Below are 21,841 nucleotides of genomic sequence, written 5' to 3'. Positions count from 1 at the left end.
CTATCCTCTGATATCCACAAAGCGCTTCTCTGGACTTCATAGGCCATTAGATTGGTAGGTGGAATATGGCCCATAACATGGAGAGGGTCTAAACTGTTAATGGAAGCTTTAGAGAAATGCAGGTTAGTGGCTTTTTGAAAGATCCTTAGTTTGTGTAAATTGGCATAGCTCTACTGAAGTCAATGGAGCTACACTGCTTTCAGTAGCTCAGGATCTAGCCCCATATGTGTGGCCAAACTGCGCTAAGAAAAGTATGAAAGCCAATGGAAGATAGACATGTAGAGGAAGATAGTACTCAGTGTGAGTCAGGGTGGCAGAACTGAGCCTCCAAAAGGCACATTAGAAGTGTGTAAAGTAAAGGAACCTGTTGTAAGATTGGTGCTGACTCAAAGTGAAATATTGTTGTGTAGCACATGTTCTGAAACACATCTGCACAATAATGCCCTTCTGAAGGCTCTGAGGAGTCCTACACAATTTGAAGGGACACGGGCAACCTGATGTCCAGTCCCTTGGAAATGCATTAAAAATGAGTGTCTGTGGTCTTACAATCTCATGGTGCTATTTCTTGTGTTGTATTCTCTTCAGAGCAGGGACTGTATTTGTATCTATTTGTATAATGGTACCTCCAGGCCCCCCGCTGCGTCACAAGGTGAAGTCCAGATTGAACAGCTAACTCTTCGGGGAAGTGCTGAAGTGAAATGCAGAGAGGAGAGGGAAGCTGAAATCTTCCACTGAACTGGGATCAAGCTGAGGGTTCTGTCTCAATATCTTCACTCAAACAATTCCTGCAAATAAAATATCCTAAAAAACCTAAAATGTTTTCACTCACTTGATCTCACAAATTCAGGCAAGGCGAGCAGGCTTTCTTGGTGTTGTAGTTCAGAGGTCTGAGTTAGGCATAGGTGAGATCAGCCTGTGTCAGAAAAATGCTACACTACATCATTACAGAAGATCCCTCAGAACTTCTCACAAGGGAAGAGCCCAATCCCCCAAGCTGCTTGGTGTCTCCTGTGAGCTGCTGAGCACTGTCAACTCCCATTCTTGTTAATGGGAGCTGAGTTTGCTCAGCACATTTCAGGATCAATCTGGGAGCCTCTGACCAGGAACTGACCTGTTGGATGTATGATCTCAACCTGATCTTTTCCCACAAGGACATGTGCACTCCCCTTAGCCTATCATCCCACTGAATCTAGAAGTCTGGGGGTTTCTTGCTTTTGTTGTTATACCCTTTTAAATATGTGCTTTCCATGTCTTTACTTTCTTTTCTAATAGCAACAAGGAGTGAGAATTTTTGTAATGCTCTACAAAGAAGTGGAGCTTGCTCTAGGAATCAACAGTGAATACAGCAAGCGGACCCTAATGCGTCTACATCCGAACATTAAGGTATTCATATACCATGTAACCTTTATGAAATACATGCATGTTCATTGCCCTGTGTGTCGAACATCAGCTCCCCAAATTTGGGTGAGAGATGAGGAAACTCATGACAATAAATAAGAAATGCAGTTCGCAGTCACTGTTACAAGGGAGAATATTTTTCGATGACATATCCATATCTGGTTTTACTCTATAATGGGCACTAGTACTTGATTGTGGCAGCTCAGGTGCCTGTAAGTTATAATTGTATATAAATATATTTTGCTTAGCCTTGACAAGGTTCCATTAATCAACAAAACATTCACCTAGTTCAAAAGAATTTTGTTTTATATGACAAGTTAATGAAGTTAGAGCAAATGGAAAGTTACACTCAGATGTGGATCTGCGAAAACATACTTTCTGCTCACACACAGACTGAGCTAGCTAAGAGTCTGGCCTTAAAAAAAATCTACCAAAATATGTGCACTTATATCCACATTCCTCAGCGTCCCTGTATGCCAAAATATATTGGGCCTGGTTCTGATTGCCCGTGGTTTTAAAACCAGGCATGACTCCACTCAAGTCAACGTTTGCAGTAATGCTTTGACATAAATAAATGTTAAAATTATCTATCACACTCTTTCATTTTCAGAAATAAAGAAAATGAGCCTGGTTCTCCTCTAATTTACTATGGTTTGAAATAGCCATTAACAAAGCAACTCTCAAATGAAATGGCCAGCTTTTTCACTGAAATACTTAGAACAGCAAAAGCCCTACTGTGGACACAGCCATATCAGCATAAAGGTGACTCATTCTAGTATAGTTATTCCCCTTCCTAAAAGAGAATAGCTGTACCAGTAGAAAGCACCTTTATACCATTGTCCACACTAGGTGAGTTGTACCACTTTAACTATACTGGTGTAGTTAAAACGGTACAACTGTCTAATGTAGACAAAGTCCTAAAAAAAGCACTTTATGGTTGGGCATTGGTTGGTATTATTGGTCAAATTAAAGCCCCATGGCCTTCTGGGCAAAGATATTAAATAATATCTTGGTTAGAATTGTTTCAGATCTTCTATATCAGTGCTTCTCAAAGCTGGTCTGCCACTTGTTCAGGGAAAGCCCCTGGCAGTCCGGGCTGGTTGGTTTACCTGCCGCATCTGCATCCCTCAGCCCTCAGTCCATGCCGCTTCCCGCAGCTCCCATTGGCCTGGGACGGCGAACTGCGGCCAATGGAAGCCGCGATTGGCTGAACCTGCAGAAGTGGCAGGTAAACAAACCAGCCCAGACCTCCAAGGGCTTTCCCTGAACATGCAGTGGCCTAACTTTGAGAAGCACTGTTCTACATAACAGCTGCGTTCAGTGATTTTTCTTTATTTAGGTGATGAGGCATCCAGATCACGTGTCATCCTCAGTGTACCTGTGGGCTCATCATGAGAAGCTCGTTGTCATTGACCAGTCTGTAGCATTCGTTGGTGGCATTGACTTGGCCTACGGGAGGTGGGATGATGATGAACACAGGCTGACCGACGTTGGCAGTGTGAAACGAATTGCAGGAACAAAGTCTACATCGACAGTGAATCTCATAGTAAGAGTGAATTCTGTACATGTGGCTGTTAATATTCAATACCATGTACACTAGGCAATAATCATGCAAAATGGAAATAAGCAAGCCTTTCTGCATTTTTAGGGCATGCGTCTGTAGCCTTTGCATGTGCAGAATTCCTGTGCACTTCAATGTGGCTTATAAAATGGGACTCTTATTAGGACCAAATCCTTCAGCTGCCAGAAAGGCCATGCCAGTTAAGACTATAGGCACCAACTTTCTCCGGCACCGGTGGGTGCTCGTGCCCCCCCCACCCGTGGCCCCAGCTGGACTCCACCTTTTCCCCATCCCCATTCCAACCCCTTCCCCAAAGTCCCCATCCTAACTCCCCCCCCTCCCTGCCCCTATTGGATCCCTTCCCCAAATCCCCACCCCAGCCCCACCTCTTCCCCCAGCATGCTGCGTTCCCCCTCCTCTCCCGTCCCTCCCTGCCCTGCGAATCAGCTGTTTCGCGGTGCAAGTGCTGGGAGGGAGAAGAAGCAGGACGTGGTGGTGCGCTCGCGGAGGAGGCGGAGATGAGCTGGAGTAGGGGGGGGGAGCAGCAGGTGGGTGCTGAGCACCCACTAATTTTTTTCCGTGGGTGCACCAGCCGCGGAGCACCCACAGAGTTGGCGCCTATGGTTAAGACCTGTGTGGCTCTGCTGCAGGGGCAGGGACAGGAATGGAGAGGAATAGTTATAGGTGTAGCAAGTGCAGTAGCTGAGCATTGAATGATCCTTTGGGGATTTTCAGAACAGTTCAGCTCCTATTTAAGCACCAAACTAAATAGCCAGTTTTTCACAGGAACTCAAGTTGGGTGCTAAACTCTTTGGAAAATCTAGCCATAGGTGTCACAGTGGGAGCAACTGAGTGCTGAGTACCTCTGGATATCTAGCCCTTATTTAGGTGCCTAAAGGCTTGTCTACACTGCGAAGTTGTCGACAAAACTCTTTTGTCTTTCACGAGTACTTAAAAGAGCCACCCAACCCCCAGTCCCTGCATGAAAGACAAAAGTTTTGCCAATGCAAGTGGCAGTGTGAACGCGGCTTTGCTGGCAAAGAGCACTCTCCTGCTGCTGACAAAGCTAATGCCGCTCGCGGGGCTGGAAGTATTTTGTTGGCAAAAGTGCCAACAAAGTACCGAAAAAGAGCGTTTATACATGCTGACTTTTAGCAACAAGGCTGTGTCGACATAGCCTTGTTGCCAAAAGCTGCGTGGTGTAGACAATGACCGAGCTTGTGTAGACAAGACAGAACTGAGCTCTTTTTGAAAACTTGGCCCTATGTGACTGAATTAAATAGAGAACTTTTATTTATTTTTTTATGAAAAGAAGCCTGTGTAAAGACCTCTGGAAAATATGCAATAAGCCAGATTAGTTTTCCAGGTAGTGTATTGTAAAATGCACTGTTTTTACTTGCTTGTTTTCTACTAAGTAAACCCTCAATAGTCACTACACGAAGTTTATCTCCATAAGACACATTTGCAGTTCCCACTGAAATTGATGGGAGCTGTGTCTGCATGTTGTAAGGGAGAACTTGGCCCTGTGAATGTTTCAATACCTGTGATATGAATGATCACCTGTAATTTAAATGGATAATCTTCCATTCATCACCCTCAGCAGTATACTTTGTGTCTTAAGCCTACAGCCGAGTCTACAGAAGCTTTAGCACTGAAAACTCAGCCCCTGGGGAACCTGCCTCAGCACAGAAATAGTGATGACATACTAGATTCTTCAAGAATGAAAGGAATAGGAAAACCCAAAAAGTTTTCCAGGTTCAGCATTTATAAGCATCTCCAGAAGCACGGCCTACACCATTCTGATAGTGTGAGCAGTATAGACGGTGAGTCAGGTAAGTAATACTTCTCCACTTTACCTACAGAGCATATAATTAGGGACGAGAGTTAATGATTTCCTGAAGTGCTAGAAGGGTACTTTTTTTAGTGAAGCCTCGAGTTTGCCTTTAAATGCGCCTCTGTTTGGTTAACAAACAGCTGGCACAAAACAAGGGTGGCATTCAGTTTGGTTAGGGGACAGCCCCAAACCGCAAATGAAGAAACCATTCTATAATATGGTGTAGTGTACGTGGTGTGTTATGTGCTGTGATATATGTATAGATATGCACATTGTTTTTGTGCTAGGAATGTTTTACATTTGTGGCAAAGATACTGGCATTTTTGCATCGTATTCATTATAGCAAATGAAACAGGATTTCCGCAGACGATATGGGCCTGATTATGCTGTCACTTGCACTGGTTTTACTAAGTTTTAACTCATTTCATTCAGTGGAGTTGTTCCTGATTTACACTAGTGCTAGAGAGAGGAAAATCAGGTCAAAATTTGAATATGTGAACGCAACATTTACTTTTATGCATGATTGAAGTTACAGGATGCCACTACAGGCGCACCCAAAAGCCAGAATTCATACCAGCAAGCCTTCCACTTTTGAAGCAGTGGAAGAGCTATTTTTGGGAGGGGTCTTGTGCTAGGGGGCATTTCAGACTTTACAAAGATGACTCATGTCTCTGGTAGGAATGATATGCAGGAGAATGCTTTGCCTATGGTCAGAGCCAGTTCAGAATATGAGCATACATTAGTGATGGTTTTGCAACATGAATATTTGCCGATTTGTGCTAAAAAATGTAATAGGTCTTGTATTTGGCCCACGGTCGTTGTACCATTATTAATGTTCTGTTCAGACTGTCTGCAGTTGATTGGACTGAAGTCCTGCAAGTTATTTTAAACATTATTGGGTAACTGATATGGTAAAAGCTCTAATGCACTTTCCCTATAAATGGAGCATCTCAACTCTCTGCAGGTTATTGTAATCCTAGTAGAAGCCAGCAGAATTTAATCCAGAGTTTAAAACCCCACCTGAAAATGTTTCATCATCCACTGAGTTCAAACAAGGGCTCACTGAGTGTGAGGACGGTAAGTGAAGGGCCACCCAGGTGGAGTTACCTGCAGGCTTTACTGTTGGTGTGTTTGCTGTTCAGTCATGGTGAGAGTTAGGTGGGGTTTATGGACTGACATTCTATACCTTCGGTATATGTATTGCCTTCAATCTATGTCATATTCCCCTCTAAAGAGGCCCTTGCAGAATCACTTTCTTCATAGGCTGATTTTTAAAAGACTCTAGGAAGCTGCATCAATGAGAAAATAAATAGGTAACAGCTACAGCGGGTGCACTTGGGAAGTTTCACTCTGGTTCTGCAGCCCTGCCCATTCCAGCTGTATTCCTCATGAAAAGTAATGGGAATATTGCTGAAATTAGTAATACCTTTAAATCCAGAATGGATTTTTTTTAAAGTCATCCCAGTGCATGAAGACAGCCTTGAGAAGATCATGAATATGACAGTGTAAACGCTGCCAGACCTACATTTAGACCAGGGGTCTCAAACACGCGGCCCGCAAAGTTATTTGCTGTGGCCCGCCAAGCTCCCTGCACCCCACTGAGTTATTTCCTGCGTCCACCAAGCTCCCCTCACCCCCAGACCGCCATGTCCCCGGTCCTCTGCCTACCACTTAGTGCTTTCCATGACGGAGCGGGGAGGAGCGGGGAGCCGCACGCTCAGGGAAGAGGCAGAGAACCGGTAGGGATTTGGGAAAGGGGTTGGAATAGGGGCAGGGAGGGGGTGGAGTTGGGGTGGGGACTTTAGGGAAAAGGTTGGAATGGGGGGGGGAAGAGATGGGAAGAGGTAGGGCAGGGACGGGGCCTCATGGAAGGGGTGGAGTGGAGGCAGGGCCAGGGTCAGGGATGTGTGTCAGTGATGTGGCCCTCAGGCCAATCTGCTAGTCCTTGTGTGGCCTTCATGGTCATTTGAGTTTGAGATCCCTGATTTAGCCGAAGATTTGGCCACTGTCATTCTCCAAGTCAGAGTTTTCTGTGGGTGTTTGAGATAGGTAGGAGAGTGCACATCATCAGTATATAAGCATCACCTGTATTTTGATCCATGGAATGACAATAGATTGTGCTGCTGAAAAGACCCTTTCTCTTACAGGTAGGCCATCCACATTTGATGTATGTTGCTTTGATTTCGGTTATAGAGCAAAGGAGGGTTGTTTCTTCATCAAAAGAGCTTGTGTAGAGGAAAGCTGAGCTGATTGTTTATGTAACAGTTACAGCCAGATGATCTCGAAGAAGAGCGCTAGACTCTGCACTCCTCAGCTCAGTCTGACAGAGCCTAGCTTTGTTGGTCTGCAGTGCTAGACTTTTCTGAGAGTGTGACTGTGTAGAACTGAATCTGAGTTTTCATAGGCTTGCAGGCATCTGAAGAAGTGAGGTTTTTTTACCCACGAAAGCTTATGCCCAAATAAATCTGTTAGTCTTTACGGTGCCACCGAACTCGTTGTTTTCATAGGCTGGGAAGTGTTTTAAAGCTGACACTGGAAAGCACTGATACAAATGATTTAAAGGGACCTCTGTAGCATTAAGGAAACTTCCCATTAATAGCAGGAAAATGTTGTTTTTATATTTTCATTTACTGGAATGTCATAGATTAAACAAAGGTTCCAAATGACAAAATATTTACTAGAGAGACAAAGTGGATGAGGTAATATCTTTTATTGGAGCTCTTTCTGTTGGTGAAAGACACAAGTTCTCAAAAACTTGTGTCTTTCACCATCAGAGCCAATAAAAGATATTACCTCACCCACCTTGTCTCTCTAATATCCTGGGACCAACATGGCTAGCTACAACGCTACTACAAACCAACTATTTAATAGTGACTCCATACTTTAAATCTGTAAGGATTTATACATACAAATCCAAGGGCGGAATTCGGACCAAAAAACCAGTGTATGCTCGGAATACTGGTTGAGTAGAAATTATCATTTGTTTAATAACCATAGTTCACTGGCATTTTTGTCATTTTAGTTCCTACATTGTGGAAAATTTACTGTCGACATGACTTTAAAACTCTATTGATACTCACCAAAAAATGAAAGTCACTTTTCATAACACTGGATACTGAGCCAACCTTTTCCTTTTATGGACTCTTTCAATAATAGTCTTCTAAGATGTAAATGGTCAGCTATATATAAAATATAGAGCTTGTGTATGAAAAGGACATGTGTTTCATATGTATATGGACTGCCATATATGACAGTGGCCACTTATATGTTCATTCATATGAGTCAATGTATGATCACGTAAGGTCAGTACATAAAACATATTCTACTGTAGCGTTCACACGTGTGTTACATATGTTTGTATTCCGGCATGTACAGTCAGTGATTTCCGTGCCCCACCTGTACTCTCACTAACTCATGCAGAACTGTGCTGTTTGGATGTAGCTTTGCTAAGACTGTAACCAGAGTGTCAATGTTGCATACCTGTTGCATGGCATTTTGGGCATGGGTTGGCTTTTTGTGATGTTCCAACAGTGCTGGCAAAACGTGCTTTGTGTATATTGCCGAAGGTGGTTATCATATTGTCACTCGTGTGGATTGTTGAATATTTCTAAAATATTGTTGTGATTAAAAAGTTCTTGTGAGTGCTTGATTGCTTGGCTGGCACAGTACACTAGATGCAGTAGTTCAGGTTCCTAAACTTCTTTGGGATTGTCACGCCTTGAACTAGCACTAAAACCTCAAAGGAGGCGATAGTGCAGGATTCTGTCAGCAACTGGGGCAGTGCAGAACAGGTCAGTTGTCATGAGAGAATACATGTCATGGGGGGATGCAGAGGAGACTAGATAACTGTAGGGTTTTTCACTCTATCTGGGCTGTGAGTCTGACTGATCCAAATACTTAGTTACTGTCTGAGAGCTGAGTATTCCCATGGTGTAAACCTTGGTCAGATCATATAAAAATAAAATATATAGGATAAAAATGTATAGGGGACATCAAGCCTCTTGCTTCAGAACAGAAGCTCATCACTTAAGTGGGATTACCAAAAAACTTTCCTTGTAGATATGTTATGGCATAATTGTCCAGTCAGGGTTGTTACACCATTCTCTGAGCTATCCGATAGAGGCTACTGTCAGAGACAGGATATCACACTAGTTAGAACATAGATCTGATCCAGTGTGAGCTTTCCTGTTTTTTTAGAAGGGAGGTGGAAGGGATCATGCTACTCCTCGTTTATATGCTCATGGCATTCACAAAAAGAGGTGTAAATTTCAAGAAAGGAGTTGGGGGAATGGGAGTAATTTTTACATGTAAGTCATTGCAAGGATGTTAGGCCCTAACTTTTCACCATGAAACTGAAATTCTGCATCCACATGCTGAACATGTAACACAATCTCAGAAGCTGAAGTTGTTATTTAAAGAGGCACTGGAGAAAGGGGAGAGACCCATCTTTGTGCTAGCTAAAATTACAGTGTAGAGACCCTTTTGTGGAGTCAAAATCATGAATCCTATACAATTTAAGTTTCAATTAGAGTTGATTTGTACTTTAGTACAAACTAAATATACAGGAGTAGTACTCTCTACTGCACACAGATATAAAGTCCCACCTCCCACTGAAGTTAGTAGTATATGAGAGCAGAATTACAATTGTTAATGCTTTCAATGTAGGTATCCTTCCTTGCAGGTTATTGTGGGATGACAAATAGCTGAAGGGTAAAGTTTCAATCCAGTACAGAAAGGATTCAGATCTAGCTTCCATTACCAACAACAAAACATGTTAATATAATCTCCCTTGATTGCATACCAGATGTGTTATACTGGAGAAGGGAAACACAGAGACTTAACTGGAAAATTATCTTAGCTGACTAAAACTGGCAAGTAATGCTGATAGTTTGCTATTCAAGTGTGATTCTCATCTGTGCTGTGTTGAGAGCAGTCTTAAAAATAACCGTAGAGCATATGTTTTTGACACTTTATAAACCTGACAGATAAAGGATCAATCCGCAGCTTGAAGACAGGTGTTGGAGAACTTTTTGGGGAGACCAGGTTCTGGCATGGAAAGGACTATTGCAATTTCGTCTTTAAAGACTGGGTTCAACTTGACAAACCCTTTGCTGGTAAGTGCCATTGAAATCTGGAACCAACTTTTTTCCCTGCAAGACAGTTTGTCTCATTCCGTAGCTCCTCTACTGCCTTAGAAAGCTTCTCTGCAGGGCCAGCTCCAGGCACCATCTTAGCAAGCAGGTGCTTGGGGCGACCACTCCGGAGAGAAGCGGCAGGTCCAGGTATTGGGTGGCAATTCAGCGGAGGGTCCCTCACTCCCGCTCAGAGCGAAGGACCTCCCGCTGAATTGCCGCAGATCGCGATCGCGGCTTTTTTTTTTGGCTGCTTGGGGCGGCAAAACCCCTGGAGCCGGCCCTGCTTCTTTGCCTTTTTACTCTCCTGAATTGGCGCCAACGAGACCCACCTGGTCTGGCTGCTGGGAAGAGGCAGCAGAATCCCAAAGTAAGGTAATAAAAAACAGATTTTCTATGACAATAATGGATAAGTGAGCTTGTGGCTTACCAGCCCCCACAAAGCTGACCTGTCCTCAATTTTAACTCCTAATTTGTTAGTTTTTATTTCTAGAAAGGTTCCGTTTGTAGGAAGAGATGCTGTGATATTCTTAATGTCTGATACTGATCTGAGATGAACTATAGCAATTTTTCCCTGTCCATATAGATTTCATTGACAGGTACACCACACCCAGAATGCCATGGCATGATATTTCATCCGTTGTGCATGGCAAAGCTGCACGGGATGTTGCTCGACACTTTATTCAGCGTTGGAACTTCACAAAGGTAGGTGTGCAATGAGATAGGTCCTGCAAGCCCTCAAATCTGAATGCTTCGCAGATGCCTCACATAGGGCGATATGCAGGAATAAGTGCCATACCAGGTAGTCAAGGTTTGCCAGATTGAGCCAGTAAAGTATGTATTCACTTGCCCTAATGTCCCAGCAAGTAACCCCGAAAAACTGTGACTCTAACAGCAAGTAATGAAGATAGGTGCTCTCATTCTCCTGTTACACCAGTGTAAATAAGATATAATTTGAATTTAGTAGGTGGAAAATGAATGAGGTCTGGGATGTTGTTAGCCAAGGGGCGAGTGCCATTGTGCTGCTATTCTAGCAGTTCCTGCTGGCTGGTTGGGAGGGACACAAGAGCCAATAATGTGCCCTCTTGTGAAGCAGCAGAAGGCACAAGGAGCAGTTCAGTCGGTGATCCCATAGCCAAGGGGAGCAAGGAAGATCAGGGCTGTCAGGCCAAAGCCACAGCTGGGTGATCCAGCCACGTGGGCAAACTAGCAATAACCAGGATTTTCAGGGCCAAGAAACCAGGGGAACCTGCCAGTGGAGGCCATGTTGGAGTCCTGGACCAAGAAGGATCCAATCACCAGAGAAGCCCTGGCCTCCTGGGGATCAGGTCACTAGGACTCAACTAGCAAGCACATAGGATCCTTACCACTGGAGAGAACTGGCTAGGATCCCATCAGATAAGGACCCTCCGTGATGATGAGGGAGTCTTGGGCAGGCTGGAAGGCAACCCACACTGGGAACCAGGCCAGTAGGCCCTGTCGCCAAGGAAAATGGTGGCTAATGGAGCAACAGAGTCCCTCTGTGTTTCCTCATTTGCTCCCCACTCTTCTTTCTCTCAGTCGCCTCTGGATATTTTCAGAACCATTTGGAACAGGAATTGAGTTTATGAATATGAAAAACTTTATGTTCTCTCCCTCCCAATTTTCTGTATTAAGAGAGGAGCATAAAAACAGTAAAAATCTTCAGCATAAAAATCTGAAGAAAATGTGTTTTAAAATACAGTATCCTCCATTTTTTTCTTTTGAAGATCATGAAGCCCAAATACAGATCCCTGTCCTACCCATTCCTGTTGCCAAAATCTCAGCAAACCGCCGGTGAGATGAAGTATCAAGTGCCCGAGTCTGTATGTGCCAATGTACAGGTGGGTGTAAATGGCATTTAATGGAATCCTAAAATGAAGAACTTCCTAGCACTTGGGCTCATTTTTAGCTCTTTGTAATAGGAGGTTGGTAGTCTTCCAGCTGAAACTTACAAGATTTTAAAGGATTTAAAGTGTAAACTGCTTTTTATTTTAAAATGCAACTTAGCAGGCCAGATACTCAGCTGGAATAAATCAGCATAGCTTCATTGATTTCAGCGGATAGAGACTGATTTACAGCACTGGAGGTTCGGGTTCAGTGTATGTAAGATGAATTATACAAATGATATTTTAAACTCCATTAGTTGTGCTGAATGCATATGTTAAATGTGATTATTAAACAGCAGAACTAGACATGTTAGGAATGCAGGGTGGAAATGGAAGTGCTTAGGAAGTGACAGGAGAGAGAGAGAGATAGTGTGTGTGTGTGTGTGTGTGTGTGAGAGAGAGAGAGAGAGCTTTTGTCAAATACTGGTGGTCAAAGCTGAGCAGGAAAAAATTGCCTAGAATTCCCAAAATAAGTTCTTCAGCCCAGACTCCACCTGGCAGCAGCTTGAGAAAACATTGGAAACTCTCTCCCACATCACCTGCAAGTATGCTGCTCCTTGTGATGGATGGATCCATTGTGAACAGCTGTAAGTGATCTTTAGACATTAGGTACTGCTGCAGGGAGAGTTGTGGGGTAGATGCAAATGTTGAGAGACCCTGCAGCACTTGCAGCAAGTGCTGTATGAGGCTCTGTGTGTGTGTGTGTGTGTGTGCACGCGCGCATGCACATGGATATGGTGCTCTGTATGCACCAGAACTAGGATGCCCAGTGTGGATGGTCTGCACTATTACAGTTTGCACCATGTCCATCACACCAATGCAATTTTCTAGCCTAGACCCATCCTGAGAATCTCTAGTGTGTTTCTTGAGCCTGACTCCTGATGTTGAGTTATGCTGATTCAATCAGAAAACATAATGAATACTCAGTTGACTTATGTGACCAGTCAGAACTCACCAACAGAGCTTGGATACAGAATGTTAAGTATCAAACCCAGTGAACCATTAATCATCAATCAACAGAAAAAACACTAAGCAAAAAACAAAGAAATTGGTTGAGAAATGCAAGTAATGAATACATTTCTAGAAAATTTTGATCTGCTTGTAGACATCTTGTAAATTATTCATTGCAAATTACACAAGCTCATCTCTAAAGGCAGACTGCAGCCTTTTGAGAGCTGTCAGCCTGGCTCATCCATGAACTGCATAAAGCTGTATACATGTAAAAACGTGTTTTGCTGCAAACATGGCTTCTCCCTTGAATGCTCCTGGAGTGCAATATCCCTTCTAATGTACTTGCCCATAGCAAGTAGTATTTATGCTGCTGTGTGGTAGAAGCAGGCAGTGAGCCAGAGAGCCTCTTAGGGTACGTCTATACTACCTGCCAGATCAGCGTGTAGTAATCGATCTATCGGGGATCGATTTATCGCATCTCGTCTGGATGCGATAAATCAATCTGCGAATCGACGCCTGTACTCCACCTCAGCAGGAGGAGTAAGCAGCGTCGACGGGGGAGCTGTGGCAGTCGACTCACCGCTTTGAGGACAGCCAGATAAATGCAACTAAGATACTTCGACTTCAGCTATGCAAATAGATAGATTTTCTGTGCCCCCTCCCCCCCCCCACCCCCGCGAGTGTAGACCAGCCCTTGGTCTGTATTTGCAAGATGACCCACTCCAGCATATTTGTACATGCACATACTGCAATTCTGGCAGCTGCTTCTTCTGTAATTTGCTTGTTTTCCTGATTCTAATTTGTCTAATGGAACCGCACACAATAGGAAGCTGGGTTACTAGGAAACCATACAGGGAGCCTCAAGTGCAGGGAGCTCTGGCTGACAGTGGAAATGCAGTTTACTGAGCAGTGTTATAAAAGATGTTATGTGTGTTGAAGTTATAGCTGAAGGTTAATGATTGGCTCGACATCTATTACTGATGATGGTGGAGATTCTGGCTTTTGAAGGCAGAGATCAGATGGAGAGGGCTGCAGGTAATGAGTGCCACATAGCAGTCAGCTAAGCCCACTTTGAGTAAGAGTGTCAGAATCTGGCCCTTAATCCCTCCCATACATGCATACACCCAGGGTCTCAGGTCGGTTACTTAGCTTCCTTGTGTAAATACCCAAAGCATCACCTCTGGTATTTCCAACTATGCTAGTGAGGCAGCTGGGTCCATCATGGAACCTGCCTTTCTCTTTCTTATCAGCTCCCCACAGCAAGACACTCCAATGATGTAAAGCTGATCTTTGTGTAAACAGTGTTACTGTGGGCAGGAAGCAGGTGTCTCATTTGCCTTTCAGTTTGACTGCAGTGAGGGTTCGAGACATGAACAGAGTCCCTCTAGTCTTTCACAGGCACTCTTACCCAGCAGGGCAGGAGGGATATGTCTTTATGTAAATCCTTCCTCTAGTAGAGATGGGTCAAACCCAGAAACATTTATTATCATTGTTTATATAGCACTAGCGGTAGGGTAGAGTCCTTTTACAGGCAAATGGGAGACAAATTCCCTGCTCCAAGAAGAGTAAAATCTAATGGATAGTTTTAATGGGAGTTGCTGAGTGCTAGGCACTGTTGAAAATCTGACCACTTCTTTTATCTGAGTGAATGGGAGCTGAACTCTCTGTTTGAAAATCTGGCTCCAGTTGCGAGTGCTGACTGAGCCCTTTTGAAATTCTGGACTTGATTACATGAAGGATGGGTGGGGAGTGGGACATTGCCACAGAAAGCCCATTGACTGAGCCATGATGCTGATGTTTTATCTGTATTATCATAGCGGCCCCTAATTGTTAGTTTCACAGGTTTTGGTCTGCTCCCTCCATCTGTTTTGTTGTCACCTCTTTGAAGAAAGGACTGGGGTTCATAGGCCTTCTGGAAGAAGTGTGTTTGTCATAAACAGATAGCTAAGGGTTAATGTCTCTTTCACCTGAAGCACCTGACCAGAGGACCAATCAGGAAACCGGATTTTTTCAACTTTGGGTGGAGGGAATTGTGTGTCTGAGTCTTTGTTTTTCTGGCTGCCTGCTTTCTCTGAGCTTTGGAGAAGTAGTTCTACTTTCTAATCTTCTGTTTCTAAGTGTAAGGACAAAGAGATCAGATAGTAAGTTATATGGTTTCTTTTCTTTGGTATTTGCATGAATATAAGTGCTGGAGTGCTTTGATTTGTATTCTTTTTGAATAAGGCTGTTTATTCAATATTCTTTTAAGCAATTGACCCTGTGTTGTATCATCTAATACAGAGAGAACATTTGTATGTATTTTTCTTTCTTTTTATATAAAGCTTTCTTTTAAGACCTGTTGGAGTTTTTCTTTACTTCAGGGAAATTGAGTCTGTACTCACCAGGGAATTGGTGGGAGGAAGAAGTCAAGGGGAGATCTGTGTGTTGGATTGCTAGCCTGACTTTGCATTCCCTCTGGGGGAATAGGAAAGTACTTTTTGCTTCCAGGACTGGAAACAGAGAGGGGGAGTCACTCTGTGTAGTTTCACAGAGCTTATGTCTGTGTATCTCTCCAGGAGCATCTGGAGGGGGGAAGGGAAAAAGGATTATTTCCCTTTGTTGTGAGACTCAAGGGATTTGGGTCTTGGGGTCCCCAGGGAAGGTTTTTCAGAGGGACCAGAGTGCCCCAAAACACTCTAATTTTTTGGGTGGTGGCAGCAGGTACCAGGTCCAAGCTGGTAACTAAGCTTGGAGGTTTTCATGCTAACCCCCAGATTTTGGACGCTAAGGTCCAAATCTGGGACTAAGGTTATGTCAGTGTTGTAAGGAGCTGTTGGCAGGAAGACAGAGTGAAAGCACGGCAGAACCGGTCTGGGTGGGGGTTGGATTGCATCATGGGGCAGTTGAGTCAGTCCTGAGGGAATGCACAGGAAAAGATGTGAAGACAGGAATTAGAAAGGAAGGAGGGAGTTAGACAGCTTGTGGGTTGAGTCAAGCATTCTCTCAAAGTTTGGGGTTTGATGATCATAGCACCTTGGCTCATGCAAAAATCAAAACTTGTTTGACAGGGGGTCACCAAACTAAAATCACTCTCAGTTTTTCCAACTCTAATTTCCAGTTATTATCCAAGCAAGACACAGTAAGTCTGTGACATGGTGAGACAACATCACACCCTGTTCATACTGTGAGACACAGTGAATCATCATGCACTTTGAGTGACTCTTAGAAATTTGCTTCACAGTACATATTGTTTGCCATTATGGAATAACTGCCAGTGAATACTGGTGGTGGTGGTGGTGGTGTTGCTTAGATTAAAGAGGTTAAAGGGATGACAGCACCTGCATAAAAATTGCATGAGTGATGGGAGGCTGCAGAACTGAGGGGGAGGGAGAGGAGAGAACACCAGTGCTTGTTTTGTTAATATGCCTAAGTAGTATGCAGACCTTTTCTCGGAAACTGAAGGATTTTGCATTTCAGTTTATTAATTTTGAATGCATTGACAAGAGAGGACAATTTGACAAGAGTGGTAAATTACATATTAGTAATAAGTAAATATTAATGTAAAAGAAAGTTCAGAGCACGTATAATTAATCTGTGGCAACCTAAACTTCAGTTATTACCCTGGGGTATACAGTGACCACTCAGACCTTTATGAAATAAACGGAGTTGCAACTGAAATCTTCCTGTTTCAAAAGCACAGATACCTGCTAAAAGAGAATCACATTTTACTGTTAACAGTATAGTTCCCATGATGCAGAGTTGAGCAGTTCTGGTTCCATCCAGTAGAGGGTGGTAGCATACGTGTTCAGATGCAGACATAAGCCAACTCATTACAATATCCAAATATTACCAAGATGATGATGCATGCAAGAGAGAGGATGTTCCAGTGGTCAGGGCAGTAACCTAGGATTTGAGAGACTTGGATTCAAGCCCTTGGTCGACCGTGAACTTCCTGTGCGATGTTCAGTGAGTCACTTAGGGCCATATTTTTAAAGGTATTCAGGCGCCTTTGAAACTCTGGCTCTGTGCCTCAGTCCCTCATCTGCAAAATGGGAATAAAATTAATTCTTTACCTCACAGGGTGTTGTGAGGATAAATACATTAAAGATAGTGAGGAGCTCAGCTACGATGGTAATGGAGGCCATAAAAGTACCATAGATAGATGACTGGATGTGTGTCTACCCTGAAATATATCTTTTTAAAACCTGTCATCAATGTGTTATGTGACCTTGCTGGACTCATGTTGACTGATTTTAGTGAGAAGCAGAACCCTCAAATTTGATTTAGTTAATAACGTCTATGTTTGACTGAAGGACTTTGCTACAGGGAGGAGTGGCAGAGAAGGAATTCCTTTAGAGTTTGGAGCAACAATGCTGTGACCTAGTCAAGCTGGTGTGATAATTTGGTGAGGGAGAGGATAAAAGAGAATTTAAAAGGAGAGGGGGCATCTGGACTGGCTCGTTGTGAAGCTGTGGGACTGAAAGTGATCAATCTCTTTCTGATCTGGTGGTTCTCTTGTTGGATGATTTTTCCAGCCAACCATTAGTTTGTCTCTGAGTGGTAAAGCCATTTTTCAACTTGAGAGAGGCTTATGACATCCAGTATAAAATGAGAAAGAAAAAAAAACCATATTGATTTATTCCTTGTCTCCTGCAGAACAACAGCTACTGCTGTTAATGGAGGGTTTTTTAAGCTGTTGAAATCACTGCATTGGTACCGACACTGAGCAACTTATTTGGAAAGCAGAAATGACTCTGCTGGGGACACTGGGAAAGTTAGCCATCTATTCTAAAGCACCCTTTAAATATTGGTGGCTCAGGTACCATGAAAGCACTGGTAGAGGGGAATTGTATATTTTACAAATGTTTTTGTAAAAGAGTTCAATTTTGGATCGAATTGCTCAGGCAAGGCTAGCTTTTGGCACCCATGAAGCCCACTGCCATATGCTCCCTGCTGCTAATTACTGCAGATTGCGTCGGTACCTTCCGGCCAGTGGGCTGCATGCACTGTGCCACTACACCTTCGCAACAGAGGGGTGAGAAAGCCTAGTGGAGGAGCTGCAGCTCAGCTGCTTGCGGCCAACTACACCAGCAAACCCAGGATAGGGAGCTGAGCCCTGAGTTTCACTGCTGCAGGGCATGGCGGTAGAGGCCCAGGAGTCTGCGACCAGCATGAGAGAACAAAGAAGAGTAGAGAACATTGATGCTCATTGGAATCCCATCATCTGGAGCATTGGCACAGCATCAGAAGCTATCTAGGCAGCCAGAATTTCCCCCCATACTCACAGAAAGATCATTCCTAGCAGCAACAGGAGGTGGCTGCTACCTCCTGGCCCAGACATCATCAGATACTCCCAAGAGGCTGGGCAGTGTAAGTTTTCTCTAAAATATAAGGGCCTGATCCTCATGTACAAGAGGACCTCTGGTAAGGTAAAGGGGCATTAAAATAGGTGGGAGTATAATTTAATAGTGGCATCTTTTTAAAATTAGTTATTCTTGTTGCTACCCTGGCTATGTTATTCTTTATATGCCCACTATTCATGATAGGTAAGCAGACTAATTTCCTTTAAGATTCCTTCCTTCTGTTTTACTAGTAGAATATCATTGCAGTGTCCTGCCTTATTACTTCACAGTCCTTCAGGACAATGTGTACTTGAATGAGATGCTTTCTTCAATTCTCTTTTTTTTTTTTCCAAAGAAACTCTTTGACGAACAAAAGAAAACAAAAAAATCAGCCATAGTTTCTCTAGTTGTTGCTTAAATATGAAAGCTCTTCAAGTCCTATATTGTGATGGTTACTATCTGCTGTAACTTTGGCTTTTTGAATAATGTCCTTTTCCAGAGTAAGGATACTATGTGTAGAACTAGAACTATGCATATCCAGTGAGTTATTATTAAATACATCTACTAAAAGTTTGCCAAGTTCTTTCACACTTTCTGTGCACTGGAGAGCACACAGAAAACAACCAGCAATAGGAAAAGGGAGTTTCACAAGACAGCATGAACATTGGGCTGTGGGTTGTAAAAAATCAGCCAGCTTTCTATCTAGAACAGCTGACTTGATGTCTTGACTAATGCAGTAGGGATGATAATACCTTCCCCTGGGTGGTTCTTTGGGTTTGTTCAGGAGCTCAGACCTGCAGGTGCTGCTGAGTGCTATCGGTGAGGTGCTCAGCAACCTCAATAGCCCCTGACTTCAATAGGAGGCCAGGATGCTCAGCTTCTTGCAAGGGATGCTCAGCAATTAGTTTGTCCAGCACGTTTGCACCATATGAATGCTAAGTAGTAGTTTTATAATCAAATATAGATGCTAGTGGAGTCACACTGGATGTGAGCCAGGCACAGACCCTGAAGGAGGAGGTAGGCTTCATACAAAGAGTTTAAGCATGCCATGAAAGTCACTTAACACATGTTGATGTAACCTGCTGGTCAGTGTGGGTAATGTGTCTGTCCCTAAGTCCAATCCATAGAGGATGCGAGTTAGTTACCCTCTAGCTACAGAGGCTGGCTGTTCAGATCAAGCCGCAGTAATTTATGCTTTCAGCTCTGGAGGTCCCCAGTTTAATCCTGCTATTGGCCAACATTACAGCTGTCACAGAAGTGGGAATTTGTCCAGTATTTGACTTTGCTGTGAGTATCAGATACTTGGATGAACTTTTTCTATCTGAAGGAAGTATGGAATCTACCAATCAATATGTGTGATGTGTCCCCCAACAGAGCGTGCGAGTCCTGTACAGATCTCAGCCATAGGGACTAGGGGCCAGATCCTTAGCTGGTGTAAATTGTCATTGCTCCCTTGAAGCTTGTTGAGATATGATAATTTAGCTCAGGACCTGCCCCTTTTCCTTTAACGCAAGCTGTAGATACTCGTGCATTTAGCTCTACAGGTTCCTGGTTCAGTTCCCAGTGTTAGCCAAGATGGTGGCCATTATGTTGATTGAAGGGTTGCTCCAGGCATAGGTGTGATGTGCATGAAGGAGAGGAATGAAATGGTAAGGGGAGAGCTCGGTTAGAGCCCCGAGAGTCAGATGACGTGGGAGGAGATGAGGTCAGAGATATTGGAACAAAATAGTGAGCGGAGGAGCAGAATCTTGAATTGAACTGGAGAGATCTTAAAAAGAGAGGCATAGTCAGAGTAGAAGGTGGAGAAGACTATCTAGGCAGTGAGGGTTTGCACTCACTGAACTGAAGAGAGATGAGATTGGGGAAAGGACAGTGAGTAGGAGTTTACAGTAACAGAGGTAGGAAACTGTGAGAGTGCACAAACCAGAGTTTCAGCAAAGGACAAAATTAAACGGGTGAGAGTGTGAGCAAAGGCTATTTACGGTATTAGTTTGGTTGCCTTTTGACAAAAGCTTTCGTGCTACATTAGGGATGTAATAATATACTCGGAGGATCTTGAAATGTCTGTTACTTCAGAAAGCCTGTTCTGATTGACAGTCAGAAAAAAATTTCCATGTGAATTTGACCTACTGCAAATTAAAAAAAAAAAAATCACAAATCTGACAGATATGACCAGTTTAGGAAGAATTTCTCACAAAAATGTAAATGCCAGTACTTGTTTAGGGCAGAGACTGCCATTCCTGTTTAAAATTTGGTGCCATTGGCCCTTGTATTATAATGCACCCATCAGTTTTGGGGCAAAACTCACTGATTTCAGTAGGTGCTTCAGCTGTAAAATGGATGGCATGTGTCTCTGTGCATAAGAAATAAATGCCTAATCTGGCACCATAAAGGTCAATGGGAATTTTGTTATTGACTTCAATGAGCTCAGGATCAAGCCTTAAGAAAATATATTAAAGGCAATTCAGCATTGCAAGAACTACAGTAAGTAATAGACTTTTGGAACCAGATTTGCCATTCTGTCTCTCCAGTCTTACACTAGTATAATTCCATTGACTTTACTGAAGTTACTCTGGCATAAAATTGGGGTAACAAAATGGTGAAGCAAGGCCTTTATATTTTCATCAGATTGTTTTAATTTTTTAACAGTATTTCTAAGCTTCATTTCCCTTTGTTATACATATAACATGTAGTTAGCAAATGTTGTGTGTGTTACATAAGTCAGTGAAATCATGAAAAATAAACCAACCAGTTCAAAACAATTAGTAAGGGGTGCCAGTGCCATCTTATATCAGGGCAGAACTAAAACAGCTAATCTTTCTCTTTACAGGTCCTCCGTTCTGCTGCAGATTGGTCAGCTGGTATCAAGTACCATGAAGAATCCATCCACAATGCTTATGTTAGCGTGATAGAAAACAGTAAACACTACATCTATATCGAAGTAAGTACCAAGGATGCAAGGCAATGATCGTTTGGTTCAATGAGCACATCCTGTGACCCTCGGCAGGATATCCTCTGAGCACATCCTGAGCACATTCTGTGACCCTCAGCAGGCTACTTCTTTATTTTATTCTCCTTTTGTACATTTTGAAACGTTAATATTAATATAGAGCCTCATCTGCAGCCCGCTGATGTCGATAGGATTATGTCCATTGACTTGAATAGGCTTTTAATCAAGTCAGTAATTAATGTACCAGTACAGAACTCTAAATGTGAGTTAAAATACAAGGCCACTCCGTTACTGTTTATATTTCCAGAATCTCTAGCAACGTTTGTCTCCCGTGCAATGTTCTTCCAGCTGCCTTCTTGGCTCTGCTGCATTCCCAGCCCTACATATCGAAGTGTTTGGTCCCCCATCAATGCTCAGTGGACTCACCTAATAGTATCTTAGAACTTGCATAATTCTCTTCTGTATGAATGGACTTATAAATGAAGGAAGAAATGGCTGAATGGAGACACTTATTCTGTATCTGTTTCCGTCTATTGTTTGGATGTTTTTTGCTTGGTAGTGTTTAAAGAGGGAGATTAATCAAGAATAATTATTCCCCCTGAGCGCACACACAGACACCATTTAATTAAAATAATACGTTGCCATCCTGGAAAACATTGTACAGGATGTAGCTTTATTTGCTTCTTGACTCAGAATAGTCCCACAACCCTAAAAGCATGTAGATTTATGACTTTGTAGACAGCATGGGTAAAATACTGATCTCAGTAAAGTCAATAGCAAAACACTC

The 21,841-nt window shown here is 43.1% G+C and overlaps 2 protein-coding genes across 5 annotated transcripts in view; both read left to right on the top strand.

Moving 5' to 3' along the window:
* The window catches only part of NCEH1 (neutral cholesterol ester hydrolase 1), an 824,131-nt gene that overhangs the window by 765,531 nt on the left and 36,759 nt on the right, over positions 1-21,841 (top strand). The gene's annotated exons all lie outside the window — the stretch shown is intronic.
* PLD1 (phospholipase D1) overlaps positions 1-21,841 on the top strand; it is a 135,431-nt gene that overhangs the window by 93,815 nt on the left and 19,775 nt on the right. For 3 of the 4 annotated variants that reach the window (XM_050965832.1, XM_050965833.1, XM_050965831.1), the window contains 7 exons: positions 1,273-1,383; positions 2,738-2,944; positions 4,581-4,791; positions 9,779-9,907; positions 10,512-10,630; positions 11,674-11,787; positions 20,935-21,045. In XM_050965832.1, the coding sequence (XP_050821789.1) occupies positions 1,273-1,383; positions 2,738-2,944; positions 4,581-4,791; positions 9,779-9,907; positions 10,512-10,630; positions 11,674-11,787; positions 20,935-21,045 (1,002 nt within the window). The remainder of the gene's footprint in view (positions 1-1,272; positions 1,384-2,737; positions 2,945-4,580; positions 4,792-9,778; positions 9,908-10,511; positions 10,631-11,673; positions 11,788-20,934; positions 21,046-21,841) is intronic. The other variant, XM_050965834.1, reaches the window with a different exon arrangement.

Source organism: Gopherus flavomarginatus, chromosome 8, assembly GCF_025201925.1.
Source record: "Gopherus flavomarginatus isolate rGopFla2 chromosome 8, rGopFla2.mat.asm, whole genome shotgun sequence".
In the NCBI taxonomy this organism is placed as follows: domain Eukaryota; kingdom Metazoa; phylum Chordata; order Testudines; family Testudinidae; genus Gopherus; species Gopherus flavomarginatus.
Note: the sequence above shows the minus strand (reverse complement) of the source record. Positions and strands in the feature narration are given on the sequence as shown.